The following is an 18,213-nucleotide window of genomic DNA, read 5'->3' on the forward strand; positions in this document are numbered from 1 at the left end:
GCTAGGAGCCCATCTTTCTAACCAGATGCCTCTGGGAGGTCTGCAGGTGGGACCTCAGTGCAACAGTGCTCTTCCCACTGAGCATAACAGCCCTATCTGCTCCCCTCAAGTGCAGTCCACAGATGTGCATGGGAGCAGGAGCTGCTTAGAAAGTGAAGCCATAGCATGCAAAGTTGAAGAGGAGAGAAGGAAAGAGAGTCAGGAAGCAGACAACAAACAGGGCGTTAGAAAAGGGGAGAAAGAATAGTGGGAGCCGTGACTTAAATTAGTGCTTAAAATTCTATACTGTCGTGAGTCATTGTGTCTACAGGGCAACCAGGACAAAAGATAACCTAATGTGGTCTCCAGTGGAATATAATAGTTTAATGGATTCTGATCGCTTAACTTTGCTGGAGCTTCACAGATGAAATCTGGTCCCATTTGGTCTGCGTGGCTCATTCCCTCAAGAACCGGTAATTTGAAGAACAGGTGAATTAAGCGCTAGCAGTGGGATAATATTTTTTTGTTTTGAAGAGCATAGAAAATCAGGCTATGGTGAAGAATGCAACAGCCCAACTCCCTCTGATTTATTATCATGCAAGTCCAGTGAATTCACTAGGGGTTGTGAATTAAATGGGAGTAGAGTTGAACATATGTGGTGAATTAGCTTTAAATAAAGTATGTATTTACCGCTTCAATGTCACCCAGGAGGATCTTTTGGTTTTTATGTCAATTTTCCGCCAGCAGATGTCAAACCTGCTATTCCAGAAATAAAGGCTAATTCCTGGGTTGCTGCTATTAAAATGCATAGCCAATTGGCAGCAGAATATATATAATTAGTCTCAACCTGTAGCAAATCATTTGAAATATGTATGGTATTCTGGTTAACTCTGTCAACTTTGCTTAATTAGGATGTAGACTACATACATGAAATTTGCATTTTTTTAAAAAAAATATCTATGGTTTCAACAAATTAACAATATTCTGATCCTGGCGTACTAGTCAGTCAGTCAAAAGGAAGAAAGAAAAGCAGTTATTCACAAATCGGGTCCTTCCTTAAAGAGGGCATGTATTGCGGTGAGACCTGGACAACCAACACCCTGTGTTGTGGGTGGGTATGATCGGTCAGCCACAACACCCGATTGGTAGGTCCCTCGAAGCTAGGTGCAATCTGGCCAATGGGACGCAGTCCAAATGGTTCGAGGGACCTATTTATGCCCATGCACGTGACCCAGAGCTTCCTCTTTCAGCGTATGCATTTGGAACACCCGCCCACCTCTCCCTATATTTAGGGCTGTGCGCTTGACCTTGCTATGCCGTCGTGTGTCATCTGTCATTGAGACAGGGGCATGGCAGGAATTTCCCCCACTTGGCTGATTGGCTGTTGCCATTTGGGTTTCCCCTGCTGTGTAGCAAATCGTCACAACTTGTAAGGTTGCGGATAGGCTCTGGTTCAGGTGATAGGGATGGAAGAACGTTCTTGCCATCCTTATGTGAAGGGTGTTCCGTTAATGGAATCCAGGGACTCAATGGTTTGGGGGTTGTGCCCGTGCCTGAGTCCAGGGGGACATTTGGGGGGGCGGAGTTAGCCCGTGCCCGGCTTTCCGCTTATCCAGGTGTTCACCCTTGGCTGACCTATGCTGGAACCCTGGGTCAGTGCTACCTGCATGGCAGGGAGCTAGTTGAACCAGAGCCTATGCAACCAATCACTTTCTGTAATCAATAAAGTTGTGGCCTAAATTCTGCCAAAAACCAAACCAAAATTTGAGTCATGTGTGAATTTATTTAGGGGGGGAGGTTTCTGGGTCTGAATGCGCAAATGCCTGTTATTTGGTGACTGGAGCTTTGAGGGCAGAGAGTTGCACAGGTCTTCTGAATGGCCACTATGCTTTCCCCAGAATACCCCAGAACCACACTCCACCCAGGGCATTCTGTTATCCCCCCACTCAAATATCCCAGAGTAGACTTCTTCAGCACAAGACCCTCCAGATATTGTTGGCAGAAGCTACTTGCTGGGTGGGGTGGAGAGGTTATGTAAACTTTGTGGCAGATGAGTCGTTGTTGTTTACTGGGAGCGGAAAGGGAAGGTGCAAGGTGGTGGGCAGGTCAGCACATGGCAAACTCGCCAGCAGGCATGCCAGTTTGCTCTTATGGGAGAGCCAGCATGGTGTAGAGGTTAAGAGCAGTGGACTCGTAATCTGGTGAACCGGGTTCGATTCCCTGCTCCTCCACATGCACCTGCTGGGTGACCTTCGGCCAGTCACACTTCTCTGAAGTCTCTCAGCCCCACTCACCTCACAGAGTGTTTGTTGTGGGGGAGGAAGGGAAAGGAGATTGTTAGCCACTTTGAGACTCCTTGTGCTGGTCCAGGGGGAAGGTTACCGTGGGGCGAGGTCCAGGACCTGAGTTGGGGGTCCGCAGACAGTCCTCCTCGGGCAAAGCGGGGTCCACAGCGAGAAGCCGGGCAAGGACAGGAACTCTAGGGGAACGGGACTGGATGCTGGCCAAAACAGCTCATCAACGACGTTGCTCCCGCAACCTGGGACCGGGCTGACTGGCCTTTATCTTCTCTGAGGCCAGGGGCAGTCCCGGCCCCCAGGAGACCCGCCTCTCCTGGCCTTAAGGCGAGCACTCCTCCTGGGAGAAACCAGTTTCCTTCGCCTCTCTGCCCTGAGCCTCTGCAGTTCAGGAGAGGCTGAAGGGTTACTGGGCTCAGGGGGAGACTCACCTGCAGGCACTGAGTCCTCAACCACCTCTGGAGCCAGAGTGGATTCACCTGGTGCCTGCTCCTGAGGATCCGGCACAGGTGCAGGCGCTTCAGAATCAAGGCCCTGCCCCAGTTCAGCCAGCCTTGGAGGCAGGGACTCCTGTGCAGGCTGGGATTCCTCCGGTTCAGCCTCTGAATCAGATTCCCAGCCCATCACACTCCTTCAGGTAGTGATAAAGCGGGATATCAAATCCAAACTCTTCCAAACTCTTCTTCACCATGACCTCCCTGCCACCTCTAACTCTCTGCAAGCAACAGTGAGTCACTCGCTGCAAAATTTGCATAGCAGTTCTGCACCAAAAGGGAAACTGCTTCTAACTGGTTGACGGCACCTCCCATCGAGCACCAGACTCTTAACCGCAGGGTCGTGGGTTTGAGCCCTAAGTTGGGCCAAAGATTCCTGCATTGCAGGGGGTTGAACCAGATGACCCTCCTGGTCCCTTATAACTCTACGATCTATGACGATTGGCTCTGCTAGCTGGGTCTGATGGGAGTTGGAGTCCGACAACATTCGGAGGGCACCAGGTTGGGAACCTAGAATGTCCTAGAATGTCTCCTGAATAAAGTGAGGGAGAGAAATTTTGGCCGCCAGCCACCAACCACCAAGAGGGATGCAGCTACTTTTTTTGTGGCAAGGGTTATAAAACTGAGGAGAAAGGGAAACACAACAAAGGTCTGTTGCAGGGGTCAGCAACCTTTGTCAGCCATGGGCCAGTCCACCGTCCCTCAGACCTTGTGGGGGGCCAGACCATTTTTTTTTTTAAAAAATGAATGAATTGCTATGCCTCACAAATAACCCAGAGAGGCATTTTAAATAAAAGGACACATTCTACTCATGTAAAAACATGCTGATTCACGGACCGTCCATTAGCCAGATTTAGGCGGCAATTGGGCCAGATCCAGCCCCTGGGCCTTAGGTTGCTTACCCCTGGTCTGTTGCAATTATAAGCTGATTATTATTTTTTGCACACACCCCTCCCAAAAGATAGGCCAAAGTGCCCTCCCCTCCTGACACCTGCAAATGAAGGAGCATTATTTTTGTATGAGGGTAGAGAATAAATTGTATCATCGTCAAAATTGCAGATCAAACATCACTGCCAAGTTTCTGTTTAGCCATTCACTACATACAACTTTGCACAAGTGGTGATGTGGAGAAGGGATGTTGAAAGCCTCCACCTCATCCATCATATGGGCACTTTGTTCTGAGCCATTCAGCGGGCAGCATTATGCACTGGAAATCGACTTGCAGACGTTGGTTTTTTACAGCACCTCTCATGTTACAGACCAATCAATATGCCCGGCCCAGACTATTGAGCTCACTAATGATTTTACGTTCTTAAAAAGGGATAGATGCAATTAGGTGAAAATCTTTAGCTATAGTGGTGCACTGAATGTATTGAATTTAGGTCGCAAAAGTAGCATTCGGAGCCTGAAAGAAAAAATAAAGGACGGTAATTGCTCTGAATTCAGTATATCAACCCCAGTTATACTGTGCTGCTTAGACCAGAGGCTCAGCATTGCTTTCCTGTTTCCTTCTTTTTAGGGCCAAAAGCATTAATCAATCATTTGATGTGATAATTTTACAGCTGATTTATTGTTCACGTTTGTGGGACTCAGCACAGTACTATATGTGAGGCCATTTACTCATTGTAAACAGCCTCATATCATTGCTTGGGCACTGACAGCTGCCCAGTCAGACCTGAGAAATGGAAACCACAGGCAAGGGATCGGAACCAGTCGATACTGCTGTTCTCCAGGAAAAGTCCCACCCTGACATGGAAGACTTTGGGCTCAGATTCAGAGGAGGATCAAAGTGCACAACTGGACCACAAGCTTAACATGAGTCAAAGCTGTGATGCAGCAGCCAAAAAAAGCTCATGCAATTATAGGATGCATCAACAGAAGTATCTTGTACAGATCAAGGGAAGTAATAAAAAAAGGTAAAGGGACCCTTGACCATTAGGTCCAGTCGTGACCGACTCTGGGGTTGCGGCGCTCATCTCGCTTTATTGGCCGAGGGAGCCGGCGTACAGCTTCCGGGTCATGTGGCCAGCATGACTAAGCCGCTTCTGGCGAACCAGAGCAAGGCACAGAAACGCCGTTTACCTTCCCACTGAAGCGGTACCTATTTATCTACTTGCACTTTGTCGTGCTTTTGAACTGCTAGGTTGGTAGGAGCAGGGACCGAGCAACGGGAGCTCACCCCATCGCGGGGATTCGAACTGCCGACCTTCAGATCAGCAAATCCTAGGCTCTGTGGTTTAATCCACAGCGCCACCCGCATCCACTCTATTCTTCCTTGGTCAGACCCCACCCTCAAGTATCATGTCCAGTTCTGGGTGCCACAATTTAAGAAGGATATTGACAAGCAGAGGAGGGGGACCAAGCTGATAAATGGTCTGGAAAGCAAGCCTTATGGGGGTGTTGAGGATGTCTAAGCCTGGAGAAGAGATGACTGAGAGGTGATATGATAGACATCTTCAAATATCTGAAGGGCTGTGACACGGATGATGGAGCCAGCTTGTCTTCTGCTGGTCCAGAAGGTAGGGCCCAAACTGATGGAGATTCTGACTAAACATTAGCAAGAACTTTCCCTGATGGCAAGAGTTGTTCGACAGTAGAACGGACTCCCTCGGAAGCTGGTGAACTCTTCTTCACTGGAGGTTCTTAAACAGAGTCTGGATGGCCATCTGTCAGGGATTCTTTAGCTGTGACTCCTGCATTGCAGGGGGTTAGACTAGATGGCCTCTGGGGGATCCCTTCCAATTCTACAATTATATTCTTTTATGATTCTATTCTGGTAGGGATGTGCCTTGAGGCTCTGCTTCTAGACTTCCCAGAGGCATCTCTTTGGCCACTGTTAAGAGACGAGGATTCAGGGCTTTTTTAATGTACGGTCTTTGGCAACCAGCCACAACAATAATTTCATTACATAAGGTTTTGAAGACACATGCTGGAAAAACCCCGGGGGCTGGATCTGACAATGGCAGCAGCAGGGACAGGAACTTCTCCTTACCTTTGGGCTCCTCGTCGTTTCCTGTGTTTTGTTCTTCGGCTTTTGTTGAATCCTTCAGCGTTTCATATTCTTTTTCCATCTTCGCTGCTGCGGCTTTTGTGCTGTCGGCCTCTTCAGTGCTCTTGTCTGCGGGGGTGGGGGGTTTGAAAGCAGAAGGTTTCCCTGTATCATCTCAACCGCATCATTTCCTGAAAGCACACCAGCTCACCCTTACGCACCAAGTGGAATTGGAAGCGCCGTTTGGCTGACTTTCTGCCAGGAGTACATTAGGGCTGTGTACACACCGTGCATTTAGAACCTAGTCAAAGCACATGGCTAGAGTTCCCAGGTTCTTTGGGGGAAGCCATGCATTTTAAAGGTGCTTTAACTTTATCTTGTGTGCACAGCCCTACTTTACAGAGGACACTCCTCTCTTTAAAGGGCTTTTCCATCCAAGTCTTGTTTAAAGATAAAGAAACTACAGAATGGAGAGTGGGGGTTGAAATTGCCCATCAACACTGAGTAGCTCTCATTCTTAGTAGGCATGGCAGTCACGTGGTTGGCCTCCTTCACTTTGGTGAGGCAGATTGTGTTTCTATTTAAACTACATAAATTATGTCTAAATGTGCATCTTTACCTATAAATTTGCAGGAATTATGTCTAAATGTGCACCTCTACCTATAGATTTGCAGGTGCAAATTTGATGCATACCTGTGTCCTCCGATGGCACTGAAGTCTCTACCCTAGTAAAATGTTTATAGCCACTATAAGGCAGGTAGAATAACACTGGCCACACTCTTGAGAGACAGTAGCTCTCCACCAGGTGAGCTCTTAATTTGTTATTGTATCTGTACTTCAAGTCCGATTTGGCAAATCTCCCCTAGAAAGACTAATGTTTGATGCAACCTGTCTGAGAAAATTAATGAGCAAATGCCCAGATTTTATTTCATCGGAACTGAGTGAAGATGGCGTCTGCCACCAGAGAAGGACTTTTGGATTGATTTGGCATAAACACCAGCGTGTGAGGACATTCCGCAAACAACAGACTTACCAGCTGCAAAAAAAGGGAGAGTTATACAAATTTCACACAGAAGCACATTATTGTTTATTTCAACTCGCCTGTGGAAACAACTCAGAGGCCATGAAAGAAAAGGGTAACAACAGGAAGATTTAAAGAAGGAACTATTGGAAACTCAAGGCAGTAGAAACATAAGATGATTGGACCCCACTGAACTTGAAGCATGGGAAGCCCCAACAAAAATTTATAATTTGGCAGAATATTTGGACTATATGATATGTATTTGTATAATTTGGAATACTTAATGTGATTTGATTGGATTGTTAAAATGGAAAATTTAATAAAAAATATTTTAAAAGAAGAGAAAAAGAGAGAAACAGTAGCTCTCCACCTTCTCAGACTGATGCTTAGCCAGCAATTCTACCTGAGATCCTGCTCACTGAAGATTGAACCTGGGACCTCTTTGGGGCAGGAGTAACGGGCTGGCACCTATGGACACCTGCCAAGGCATTGCCCCAGCAGAAGACCCTCTGCCAACTCCTGGAGTACCCTGGCCCTGCTGCTCCTGTCTTGCTGATTATGGCTGGATCTTCAACTAAGCAAGTGGGTACTGGCAGGAACAAAGAGGATAATCAACAGCCCCATCTCATCTTGCCTGCTCTGTTAGGCCAACTCTGTGGATTGTGAGCTATGAGAAGATGGGGCCATTCACAGAAATAAGCTCTTATACCTCTTAAATAGGCATTAAAAAGGTAAAGGTAAAGGGACCCCTGACCATTAGGTCCAGTCGTGGCTGACTCTGGGGTTGCGGCGCACATCTCGCTTTATTGGCCGAGGGAGCCGGCGTACAGCTTCCGGGTCATGTGGCCAGCATGACTGAGCCGCTTCTGGCGAACCAGAGCAGCACACGGAAATGCCGTTCACCTTCCTGCCAGAGTGGTACCTATTTATCTACGTGCACTTTGACGTGCTTTCAAACTGCTAGGTTGGCAGAAGCAGGGACTGCTAGGTTGGCAGAAGCAGCTCACCCCGTTGCGGGGATTCGAACCGCTGACCCTCTAATCAGCAAGTCCTAAGCTCTGTAGTTTAACCCACAGCGCCACCCGCGTCCCTAAATAGGCATTACTCCCCCCATAAATAATCCTGGGAACTGTAGTTGTCAAGCGTGCTGGGAATCATACAACTGCGAGTGGGGTTTCCTAACAATTCTCAGCACCCTGATCAAACTACAGTTCCTAGGATTCTTTGGTGGGGAGACATGGCTGTTAAAAGTGACAAAAAACTGCTTTAAATTTATGGTGTGGATGTGTCCAAGATCTTGCCCGAGGATCTGCCACTGAACCTTCTTCAAGCAGATCATGTGTTCTGTTACTCAGTTATGCGCTTTGAGGAGCGATAGCTCTCAGGTAGAAAACCAACCCAAAGAAGCCGGACTAAGGCAATTGGAAAATTATGGGAATCAAATTACACCAGGGAATAGAGGATTTTCACGACAGAAGGCTTTTACTATTTAAATCGATTGGACAGCTGTGCAATAAGCAGTTGATTATATCTACTGGGAACAAAGCTATAAAAGCGATGCAATATCAGAATAAATGAATACCTGATGGCAGCTTGTTTTTGCTGTTGGGCTTTTCGAGTTTCTTTCTTGTCTGTAGAGCTATCATTGCGTCCAGGTTTTCTAGAAAGTAGAAGCAGAAGATATTTATCCTTGCACATTAGAACGGGCTTATATGAGGCTTGATTTGATGGGTTTGCAAAGTAATGAATTATTCCCTTGCATTGAGGAAAATACAGGTTTTCAGATGTTTAAAAAGCTATTGAGCACAGAGGATGAAAATAGGTAGATGGAAGTCCACAACAATTAAAATACACAAGGAGATTCAATCCATATGGAAATGTATTACATACAAAAAATGCTACTCTAGGACTGAATCGCATTGAATAGTATCTAACAGAAGACACATATTGAATTATTTTGTTTTTGTTATTGTTTTTGTCTTGTCTTTATTTTTTATTTGCTCCCCCCCTTTATCTTTCTATTTAAAGATGTTGAGATGTATGGTTTCTAACTTTTATATTATTTGACTTTTAGAGAAGTTATCAATGTATGTATTTGTTAACTATATTAATTTGCATGTTTGAAAATAAATAATAATAATAATAATGCTTATAAAATACCAAGAACCAAAAATGAAATCTATTCATAGACATGCCTGCTGCATTCAACAAAAGGCCAGTTTAATATTCTTCCGTTTTAACTGAGGAAGCAGGAAAATGTAGCAGCAGCAATGGCCTGCACTTATGCCCACAGCCAGAGGAGAAATGAAAACGATTTCAGAAGGGGAAATGGGGACTTCTGTGACTGTGGGGAACCTTCAGACTCTGGGCCTGTCAGAGGCCTATGAGGCAATTTTTCCAAAACCACACCCACCTGTCAATCAAGTGACATTATTTCAAAGAGTGGGTGATGTCAGCTGATGGACGAGTTTGTGTTCAATTCTGTGCTGACTGCACACCCCAGTTTCCTGCAAAGAGCTGACATGTGCAGCCAGCTCCCCAGGATTTAACCCCCTGCTACTCAGTTGATAGGGACGCAGGTGGTGCTGTGGGTTAAACCGCAGAGCCCAGGACTTGCCGATCAGAAGGTCGGCAGTTCAAATCCCCGCGATGGGGTGAGCTCCCGTTGCTCAGTCCCTGCTCCTGCCTACCTAGCAGTTCGAAAGCACATCAAAGTGCAAGTAGATAAATAGGTACCGCTCCGGCGGGAAGGTAAACAGCGTATCCGTGCGCTGCTCTGGTTCGCCAGAAGTGGCTTAGTCATGCTGGCCACATGATCTGGAAGCTGTACGCCAGCTCCCTCGGCCAATAAAGCGAGATGAGCGCCGCAACCCCAGAGTTGGCCATGACTGGACCTAATGGTCAGGGGTCCCTTTATCTTTTAATCAGTTAATGAGAGAGAGGTTAAAACAGGATTCAACACAACCCCTTTCCTGATCACAAACAGATTTGCATCAAAACCCCTGCTAAATCAGAGGTCCCCCCTACCATTTTAGCAGTCCCTTGCTGCCTGGAGGTGCTTTGAAGTCCCAGCTTAGGGCTTCAAAGCATCAAATCACCTGCTGTCATTGTGATGCCAAGTAATTGACAGGTGCGTGACTCCGCTCACCTGTCAAATTTGCCCTGCAAGGTCAATCCCGATAAGGATTTGGCCCACTGAGGCAAAAAATTCCTCAGCCTTGTTCTATTACAGCACCCTCTGCACTCACTAACTATTGTGCTCCCTTTGTACACCACCCTGCCAATGAGAACAAGAGAGATCTTTTACCTCTGCACAATGAGCACAACATGATATGGGGGACAGCAAACCATGGCCTTCAGACATGCTAACAATATTCTTATTCTAAAAATGTTGCCTTCAATTGTGGAAAAAAAAGAGTCAGTTTATGGGGGGGGGGGAATTATATAGCAGGTTAGAAACCTACGTACTCTGCACTTTCTGAAACAATACATGAAAGGAAATACAGCCAGCCTTTGAAATCTGCAGTTCTGCAAATTTTGCAATCACTTCTCCAGGCACTTTGTGTGTAATAGAATGCATATACAAAGGGAAAATGTGGATATACATGGATGTGTTACTGAAAACAACACAGAATATGTATTATATTTGGGAAAGTTGATTTGCAAAGCTTTGGATATTAGGCAGAATTGCATACAAAAATGTATAGATACCAGGCGACATTTACACTGATTGATTTTCATGATGAGTTGTTATTTTTAATTGCAAACAGATGTGGAAAGGTGGAAACTGATCTGAAGATTGTAAAACCAAGAAACTGAGAGAAGGTCGAATTACACGACCCCTTATTGTTACATTTTCAAATTCTGTATCCACAAGGACTAGAAACCAAAGAAGCTTCTAAAAAGGTAAAGGGACCCCTGACCATTAGGTCCAGTCGTGACCGACTTTGGGGTTGTGGCGCTCATCTCGCTTTATTGGCCAAGGGAGCCGGCGTACAGCTTCCGGGTCATGTGGCCAGCATGACTAAGCCGCTTCTGGCGAACCAGAGCAGCACACAGAAACACTGTTTACCTTCCCGCTGGAATGGTACCTATTTATCTACTTGCACTGGTGTGCTTTTGAACTGCTAGGTTGGCAGGAGCGGGGACCGAGCAACGGGAGCTCACCCCATCATGGGGATTCGAACTGCCAACCTTCTGATCGGCAAGTCCTAGGCTCTGTGGTTTAACCCACAGCGCCACCCATGTCCCTTACAAGGCCATAAAATAATAGTTTTTGCAAGGTGTTGCCACATTCTCTCTCACTATAGTGCAACCCCAACTTTATCTGCTGAGAAGCAATTTCTGTTGAGGCCATTTAGGTTTTGTCCCTTGCAGGATCACAGCGTCACTTCCCTAAAACTGTTTCCCCACAAACAAAACACAGAACAAGATTTTCAAGCACTAAATGATGTCAAGCAAGACTTGCTACCTCAAACAAATGAGAATGGAAAGGGAAGCAACGCCAGCCGTCCCTGTTTCCAGCCGAGACTCTAAGTGCCCACCAGCTGTGGTGTAAATATGTGTGCACAATATTTGCTTTGAGTTATCCTAATGGGGTGAGTCATTCTGAGAAATGTCATAAGCAAGGCCAGTAGCTTAGCAACTCGGTGTCCTACTTGGGCCTCTAATGAGATCTGATGTCATTGCTAGGCCGGTTGCCTTGGCAACCCTTAAAAAAACCAGAGGAAGGAGTTGAGCTCATCAAGGCGACAACCTTTCACCCATCTGGACACCTATTTCTAATAGGGTTAATGAAAGGGAAACGTTGCCGCAGCTGAACCGCTTTTTAAAAAGCTTCCAACTTAAATAAAACAGCCTGGTTTGTCTTGGAGACAGCTCTGCAGATTTCCAGTGATCTCCAGTGAATCCAGTGTTTTGTTAGCCCCAAAATGGAAAACTCCCAACTAAAGAAGAATGGCAACTTAAGCTGACAGAATATGTGCAGCTTGCAGACTTAACATACAGAATAAGAGAACAAAGAGGAACATACGTTTAGAGAAGATTGGAAAATGTTTATTGAATGTATGGGGGGAAATTGTGTACACCTGAAAACATTGGCAGCCTTAAGATAAATTCAACAGCTTAAATAAGTTTTGATGGATGCAGTAATGGAATACTGAATGGTTTAGTTTTTGTAAAATATGAAGGGATTTATGATATGCAAAATGAACCATGGAAAGAGAAGAATGGAAGTCATTGACATGAGAAAATTACCGGTAATCAGGGTAAGGAACATTTTTTACCCTGTGGGTCAGATCTTTATCTATCCTGCACCCCATGGGCCAACTTTGACAAGGGATGAGGTGCACCCACCTGCCATCATCTGACATAATGATGAGTTATTAATTAAGTTGTTGTTGTTGTTGTTGTTGTTGTTGTTGTTGTTGTTGTTATACTTATTACCTGCCTTTCCCCAGACGATCTGAGGACAGGGTACAGCAATACAAAATACAGCACTGAAAATAGTTTACAATCACCACTACAGTAGGTCCTAAAATATATGTATCTCAAGTGTCAAAGACCAGGGTGAAGAGGTTTATCCTTGGTATAAAGGGAAAGCTGTACAATGAAGGTGCCAAACACACCACTGTGGGAAGGGAAGTCTGAAAATTTTTACACATCACTTGGGAGGACAGGTGAACTAATGCTAGTGAACTGGAAGAAGCAAAGGTCATCAGTGTTGAAGCAATGATTCTTCAACATCAACTTCGTTGGACTAGTCATGTTGTTTGGATGCCTGATTATTGTCTCCCAAAAGCAACTACTCTATTCCGAACTTAAAAATGGAAAGCATAATGCTGATGGTCAACAAAAGAGGTTCAAAGACTCTCTCAAGGCAAATCTAAAAAAATGTAGTGTAAACACCGACAACTGGAAACACTGGCCTGCGAGTGCTCCAATTGGAGAACAGCCTTTACCAAAGGTGTCATGGACTTTGAAGACGCTTGAACTCAGGACGCAAGGGAGAAACATGCTAAGAGGAAGGCACACTTGGAAAATCCACACCGTGATCAACTCCTGCCCAGAAACCAATGTCCTCACTGTGGAAGGACGTGTGGATCCAGAATTGGCCTCCACAGTCACTTACGGACTCACTTTTAAAACCGTGTTCATGGAAGACAATCTTACTTGGCTATGAGGGATTGTCAAAGAAGAAGACAATGAAGGTGCCAAACACATGTCTATGGGAAGGGAAGTCCACAACTTAGGGGTTGCCAGAGAATTCCTTCTTCTGGGTCACCCCCCCCCAAAACGTTGAGGGTGGTGGAACTGCCAAGAGCAGATGTGGGCAAACTAAGGCCCAGGGGCTGGATGTAGCCTAATCGCCTTCTCAATCTGGCCGGCAGATGGTCCGGGAATGAGTGTGTTTTTACATGAGTAGAATGTGTGCTTTTATTTAAAATGCACCTCTGGGTTATTTGTGGGGCATAGGAATTCATTAATTTTTTCCCTTCAAAATATAGTCCTGCCCCCCCCCGAGGTCCGAGGGACAGTGGACCATCCCACAGCTGGAAAAAGTTGCTGACCCCTGGCCAAGAGGGCCTTCTTGCTGATCTTAACATCTGACAGGGGAAGGGGAAAACTTTCAGGTTTGTCATTTGTCATTAAGTCATTTGTCCAGACAGTGAGCTGCAAAGCAGATATTTTGCTTTACACTGCCATTGCTCCTCTCCATACATTTCCAGAGCTCTCCTTGCATTTCCCGAAAAGGCAGATATTCTTTGCAAAATCAACATATGCCTGAGAGGCACTTTGTCAGCACACACTTGTTCACTTGTCAGTATATCTTGGAAGCAATACGCATCAAAGCTTCTGTGGCATTCAGTCATTCTTCGGAGAAAAGACCTGGCATTTCCCACCCACTCCCCCTATGGAAATGTTTTTGCACTAGAACACAAATATTTAAATATTTGTGACAAAGATCTTCGTCACCATCATCATAGCACAGTCTGTATGGGATTGGCTTATATATTGTGTTTAGAGCAGCAATTTTAAGGAGAAATGTCTGTGGGAATGCTAAGTTATATTCTTCAGTGGAGCAAGTATTTTGGGGGGGCAGGATGTTAAAAATAAATTGTTAAAAAATGTTAAAGAATGTTTAAAAAAATTACTATTTCTCCCCTAACAGTATAATGTATTTTGCTTTGTTTTTATGTACGTTACTTTGTAATGGCTTCACCTACAGAAATAAATAATAACCTATTTAAATGCAATTTCCCTTAAGCTACACTCTTTTTGCAAAGAAATTTCCCCTTTTCGGTAATACCTTGTAAGTCGAACAGAATCTGTTCCCGATGTCCGTTTGACTTCCAAAAAGCGGCTTCTGATTGGCTCCTGCAGCCAATCAGAAGCCACGGAAGTCCTGTCAGACGTTTGGCTTCCAAAAGAACGTTAAAAAACCAGAACACTCGCTTCCGGTTTTTGATCATTTAGGAGCTGAAATGTTCAGGAGCTGAGGTATAACTGTATATGTATTTATATGCACACTTTACCCCAGTAAACACATTTTTTTGACAATGCATTACAAAATTCAGAGAACTCTGAGAATTTCAAATTATGGCTATATTTCGGTTTATGTCTTGTTTCATAAAATTTGCTACGTTTGCCTTCCAGTGCAAACAAAAGAGAATCCCCCACATCCTTAGCTGGAAGCACATGTGACAGCTGGTAATCGCTTAGGACCACTGATCTTCTCAGTGACAAAGTCAGCGAATACAGAAATTCTTGCTCACATGAATTCACGATTTAGCTGTTTGGAGAAAACAGCTCCATGCCTCGCCATATGCTATACATCCTTGACTCCTCTGCAGAAGATGGGGCTTGCCCATCTTGGCAAAGTAGAGGAAAACATGGGGGGAGGCGAAGCATATGGTGACATCTGGACATGTCCACAACTACTCAAAACAATTCTCTTCTCAGTTGCAAGTTGGCCAGGGAATGGGATCGCTGAGTCATGGGCGAAGGAGGAAGGTGTGATTCTGGTGACTAAGGAAGGCAGTGCAACAGCCAGTGGCTCAGCGAAGTAGGGGGAGTTGGGATGCAGATAGAGACATGGGAGAGTCATAGAATTGTTGAGTTGGAAGGGACTCCAGGGGTCCTCTAGTCCAACCCGCGGCAGTGCAGGAAACTCAGCTACAGCATCCATGACAGATGGCCATCCAACCTCTGCTTAAAAAACTCCTAGAGGGTTACCACCTCTAGAGGGAGACCGTTCCACTTATTACTTGCTTTTTCTCTACACTAAGAAGTCTCAAATGCCACACTCTTTCCTCGTAGAAAACACTACATTATGTCAACCAGATCATCTCGCTCTTTATGCTGTTGACACTCTCGACAGACTCTGAAAGCTTCATGAGACGAGACTTGTCCTTGCAGAAGCCATGCTGGCTCTGCTTCAGCAAGGCATGTTCTTCTACATGCTTGGTTATTTTATCTTTAATGGTACTTCCTGTTAGAATTCCTGCTCCATGATTGCAGTCATGGGATTTTTTGTCTATCACATGACGGTGTATGTTTTGACTCTACAGAGTGGGAAGTGGCGGAAACAGGATGTTTGCTTTACTGTGTTCCGTGAAGTGGGACTATTGTCCTTTATTCTCTTTGCTGTTTGATGCATGAGACAGAGGGAGCCATGTTGCAGTACTCCATGTGTGTTTATATGTAAATAAAGTAGATTAGCCAAAATGCTGAGTTGCTGAGGTCTGTCATGCAAGCTGCAAAGACTCTGCGGATCCCTAAGTGTGCCGATGTCTGTTGGCATCGGTTGCTGTGATGTTTGGGCTGAAGAAAGCTTTTGAAGCTCCCGAACGATTGACCAGGTGGGAGGGAACATGCCAGTCGGGCATGTGTCTCTACCAGGGTCCTACTTGAGCTCCTGACACTTCATCCTCCATCCTCCAAGTGACAGCCCTTTAGATTCTTGAAGATGGCTATTATACCTCCTATAAGGGAATGTGGCTTCAACAATGAAGCGTCTCTAAGGCTCAAAACAGGAGCCATTGGGTATAGGGCCTGGGAGTGATCTACCATGGATAGTGAATGCTCTATCCTCAGAATCATCATCTGCTACAGAAGCAAAGAGGGTGTGCAGCATGCAGTGCCATCGCCAGCCATTGCTGTGAGGAAGCTTAATAGTAAACATCATAGTAAAATTTACCCTTAATAAACAACCCTTCCCTACACACACTCGAAGCATTTCACGAATGCAACATCCCTACAACTGCTGTGTGAGGGGGGTCAGTTGGGGGGTGGTTGGGTTTGAAACTGAGAGACCATGGCCCAAAGTGCACAACATACTCAGAACACAGGTCCTGATCTGGATTGTGGAGATTTCCCAATACATAGCACATGGCCTTAACCCACGCCCCTGTTTTTATCCACACCTACGGTAGTTTGCTGCCTACCATAAAGAAGGCTGATCGACGAAGAATTGATGCTTTTGAATTATGGTGCTGGAGGAGACTCTTGAGAGTCCCATGGACTGTAAGAAGACCAAACCTCTCCATTCTTAAGGAAATCAGTCCCGAGTGCTCACTGGAAGGACAGATCCTGAAGCTGAGGCTCCAATACTCTGGCCGCCTCATGAGAAGAGAAGACTCCCTGGAGAAGACCCTGATGTTGGGAAAGATGGAGGGCACAAGGAGAAGGGGACGACAGAGGATGAGATGGTTGGATGGTGTTCTCGAAGCTACCAGCATGAGTTTGACCAAACTGTGGGAGGCAGTGGAAGGCAGAAGTGCCTGGTGTGCTCTGGTCCAGGGGGTCACGAAGAGTCGGACACGACTAAACGACTAAACAATAACAACAGTTTGCTGCCTGCACTGGTATTCTTAAAAAATACCAGCAACCCCAGAACATGGCTGGCTTGACTTTCTCCTTGTCACTAAATAAGTTAGTAGACACCTGTTGAATGAAACTGGATTCTCCCTTCCTTGGAAGGCTACTGACGGATTGGGCAACAGAGAAACAGAACCTTACAGAAAGCACAGACTGTGATGGGCAGCCATGACACCTTATAAATTTGTGCACACACAAGGCTGATGGGCCTGCTTTTGTTTCCCCCCATTATTATTTTTTATTGATTTTTCACATTTATAACAAATATAACCTATAAAAGACACAAAACGACACACATTCCAATACTAAAAGAAAAATCAAATCAAAATAAAAACACTTATTACTGTTAAAACCCAAATTAACTTTCATTGTTATCTGACTTCCTCAAATCTTCCCCTAACTGAATTTCATTGTGACACCTTTGTAACAGTTTTCCAAGATCCTCTTTCTAATACCATTAACTCCTTCAATTAATTACTTTCATCTCTTTTCTTATTGGCTTACATCCATATTACTATACAACATCCTTATTCTAATCCTAGGCCTATTTGATATTGATGTGCCTGCTTTTGCACATGGATGCTAGTACTTAAGAGAACATGGCTCAGGGGGACAGAATGAGATTCTGGAACTAAAAGGTCAGCATAGGTTTCAGATTCAGAAGAATACAACTGCATATATAGCCTCAGTATCCTTCCAGTGAGCCTTGGATTTGGAGGCTAAATCCTGCACGGCTCCCAGTGAGACCTAATTCATCCCCTGAATGATGCTTCAAGACTATTCTCCCTGGAGAGTGATCTTGCAAGGATGACATAATGCTGGGCCTTCAAATCCCAGACCAGCTGCTACCGAGATGTGCTTTTAAACGCAACTGTCTCTGCAGATTGTCAAGCAAGGAGCTCGAGAAGCATGTGATATGCTCTACTAAATGATTTATTGCCTTTAATGCATAATTCAGCTTCGTAGCTTCAGCCTAAAAGTGGAGAGGGGGTGTTTTAATGCACCTGTTCTAAAACCAGATAGTCTTGTTTAACTTCATAGATCTTTCTGGTTGCTGCTGAGCTATGGTTGTTGTTTATAGCAGATTCCTTACATATAATCTTATAAGAGGTAAAAGGGGTGGTACCTATGTTGATTTGCCCTTGTCCCTAGTCAATAAAAAGTGAAGGGTGATACTCTGAACCCCTTGCAGGAGGGAGCAGCAAAGATCCATGCTGATTACAAAGCTGCCCCTGAAAGAGAAGAGCTTGACAAAGTCAGAAATGGATTGCATTGTCTCTGACATGTCTGTCTGTCTGTCAACAGAGAATCAAGATGAAGGTACTGATTCTCATCAGGTTGACCCTTAACCGAATGGGGCATCTTGTTAACTTCTAGTGCCCCCAATAATTCTAAGCCCCGAGAATCTAGTTTGCTTTGGAAATACCCAAATCTAACCTTACAGACTTACTGGGTCTGGTTCCATGATTGGAACGTGGCTTGATGTCGACAGCCTTGCCTACTGTTTATTGGCCTCATGTGAATAGCTGGAATGTATCATGAATGATCTTCATT

At 45.1% G+C, this 18,213-nt stretch overlaps 1 protein-coding gene across 1 annotated transcript in view; it reads right to left on the reverse strand.

Moving 5' to 3' along the window:
• The window catches only part of SCG3 (secretogranin III), a 51,820-nt gene that overhangs the window by 12,475 nt on the left and 21,132 nt on the right, over positions 1-18,213 (reverse strand). The window contains exons 9-10 of the mRNA XM_083712774.1: positions 8,363-8,440; positions 5,763-5,888 (exon numbers count right to left, since the gene is read on the reverse strand). Coding sequence (XP_083568900.1) covers positions 5,763-5,888; positions 8,363-8,440 — 204 coding nt within the window. The remainder of the gene's footprint in view (positions 1-5,762; positions 5,889-8,362; positions 8,441-18,213) is intronic.

This window comes from Podarcis gaigeae (genome assembly GCF_964106915.1).
Source record: "Podarcis gaigeae genome assembly, chromosome: 14".
NCBI classification, from domain to species: domain Eukaryota; kingdom Metazoa; phylum Chordata; class Lepidosauria; order Squamata; family Lacertidae; genus Podarcis; species Podarcis gaigeae.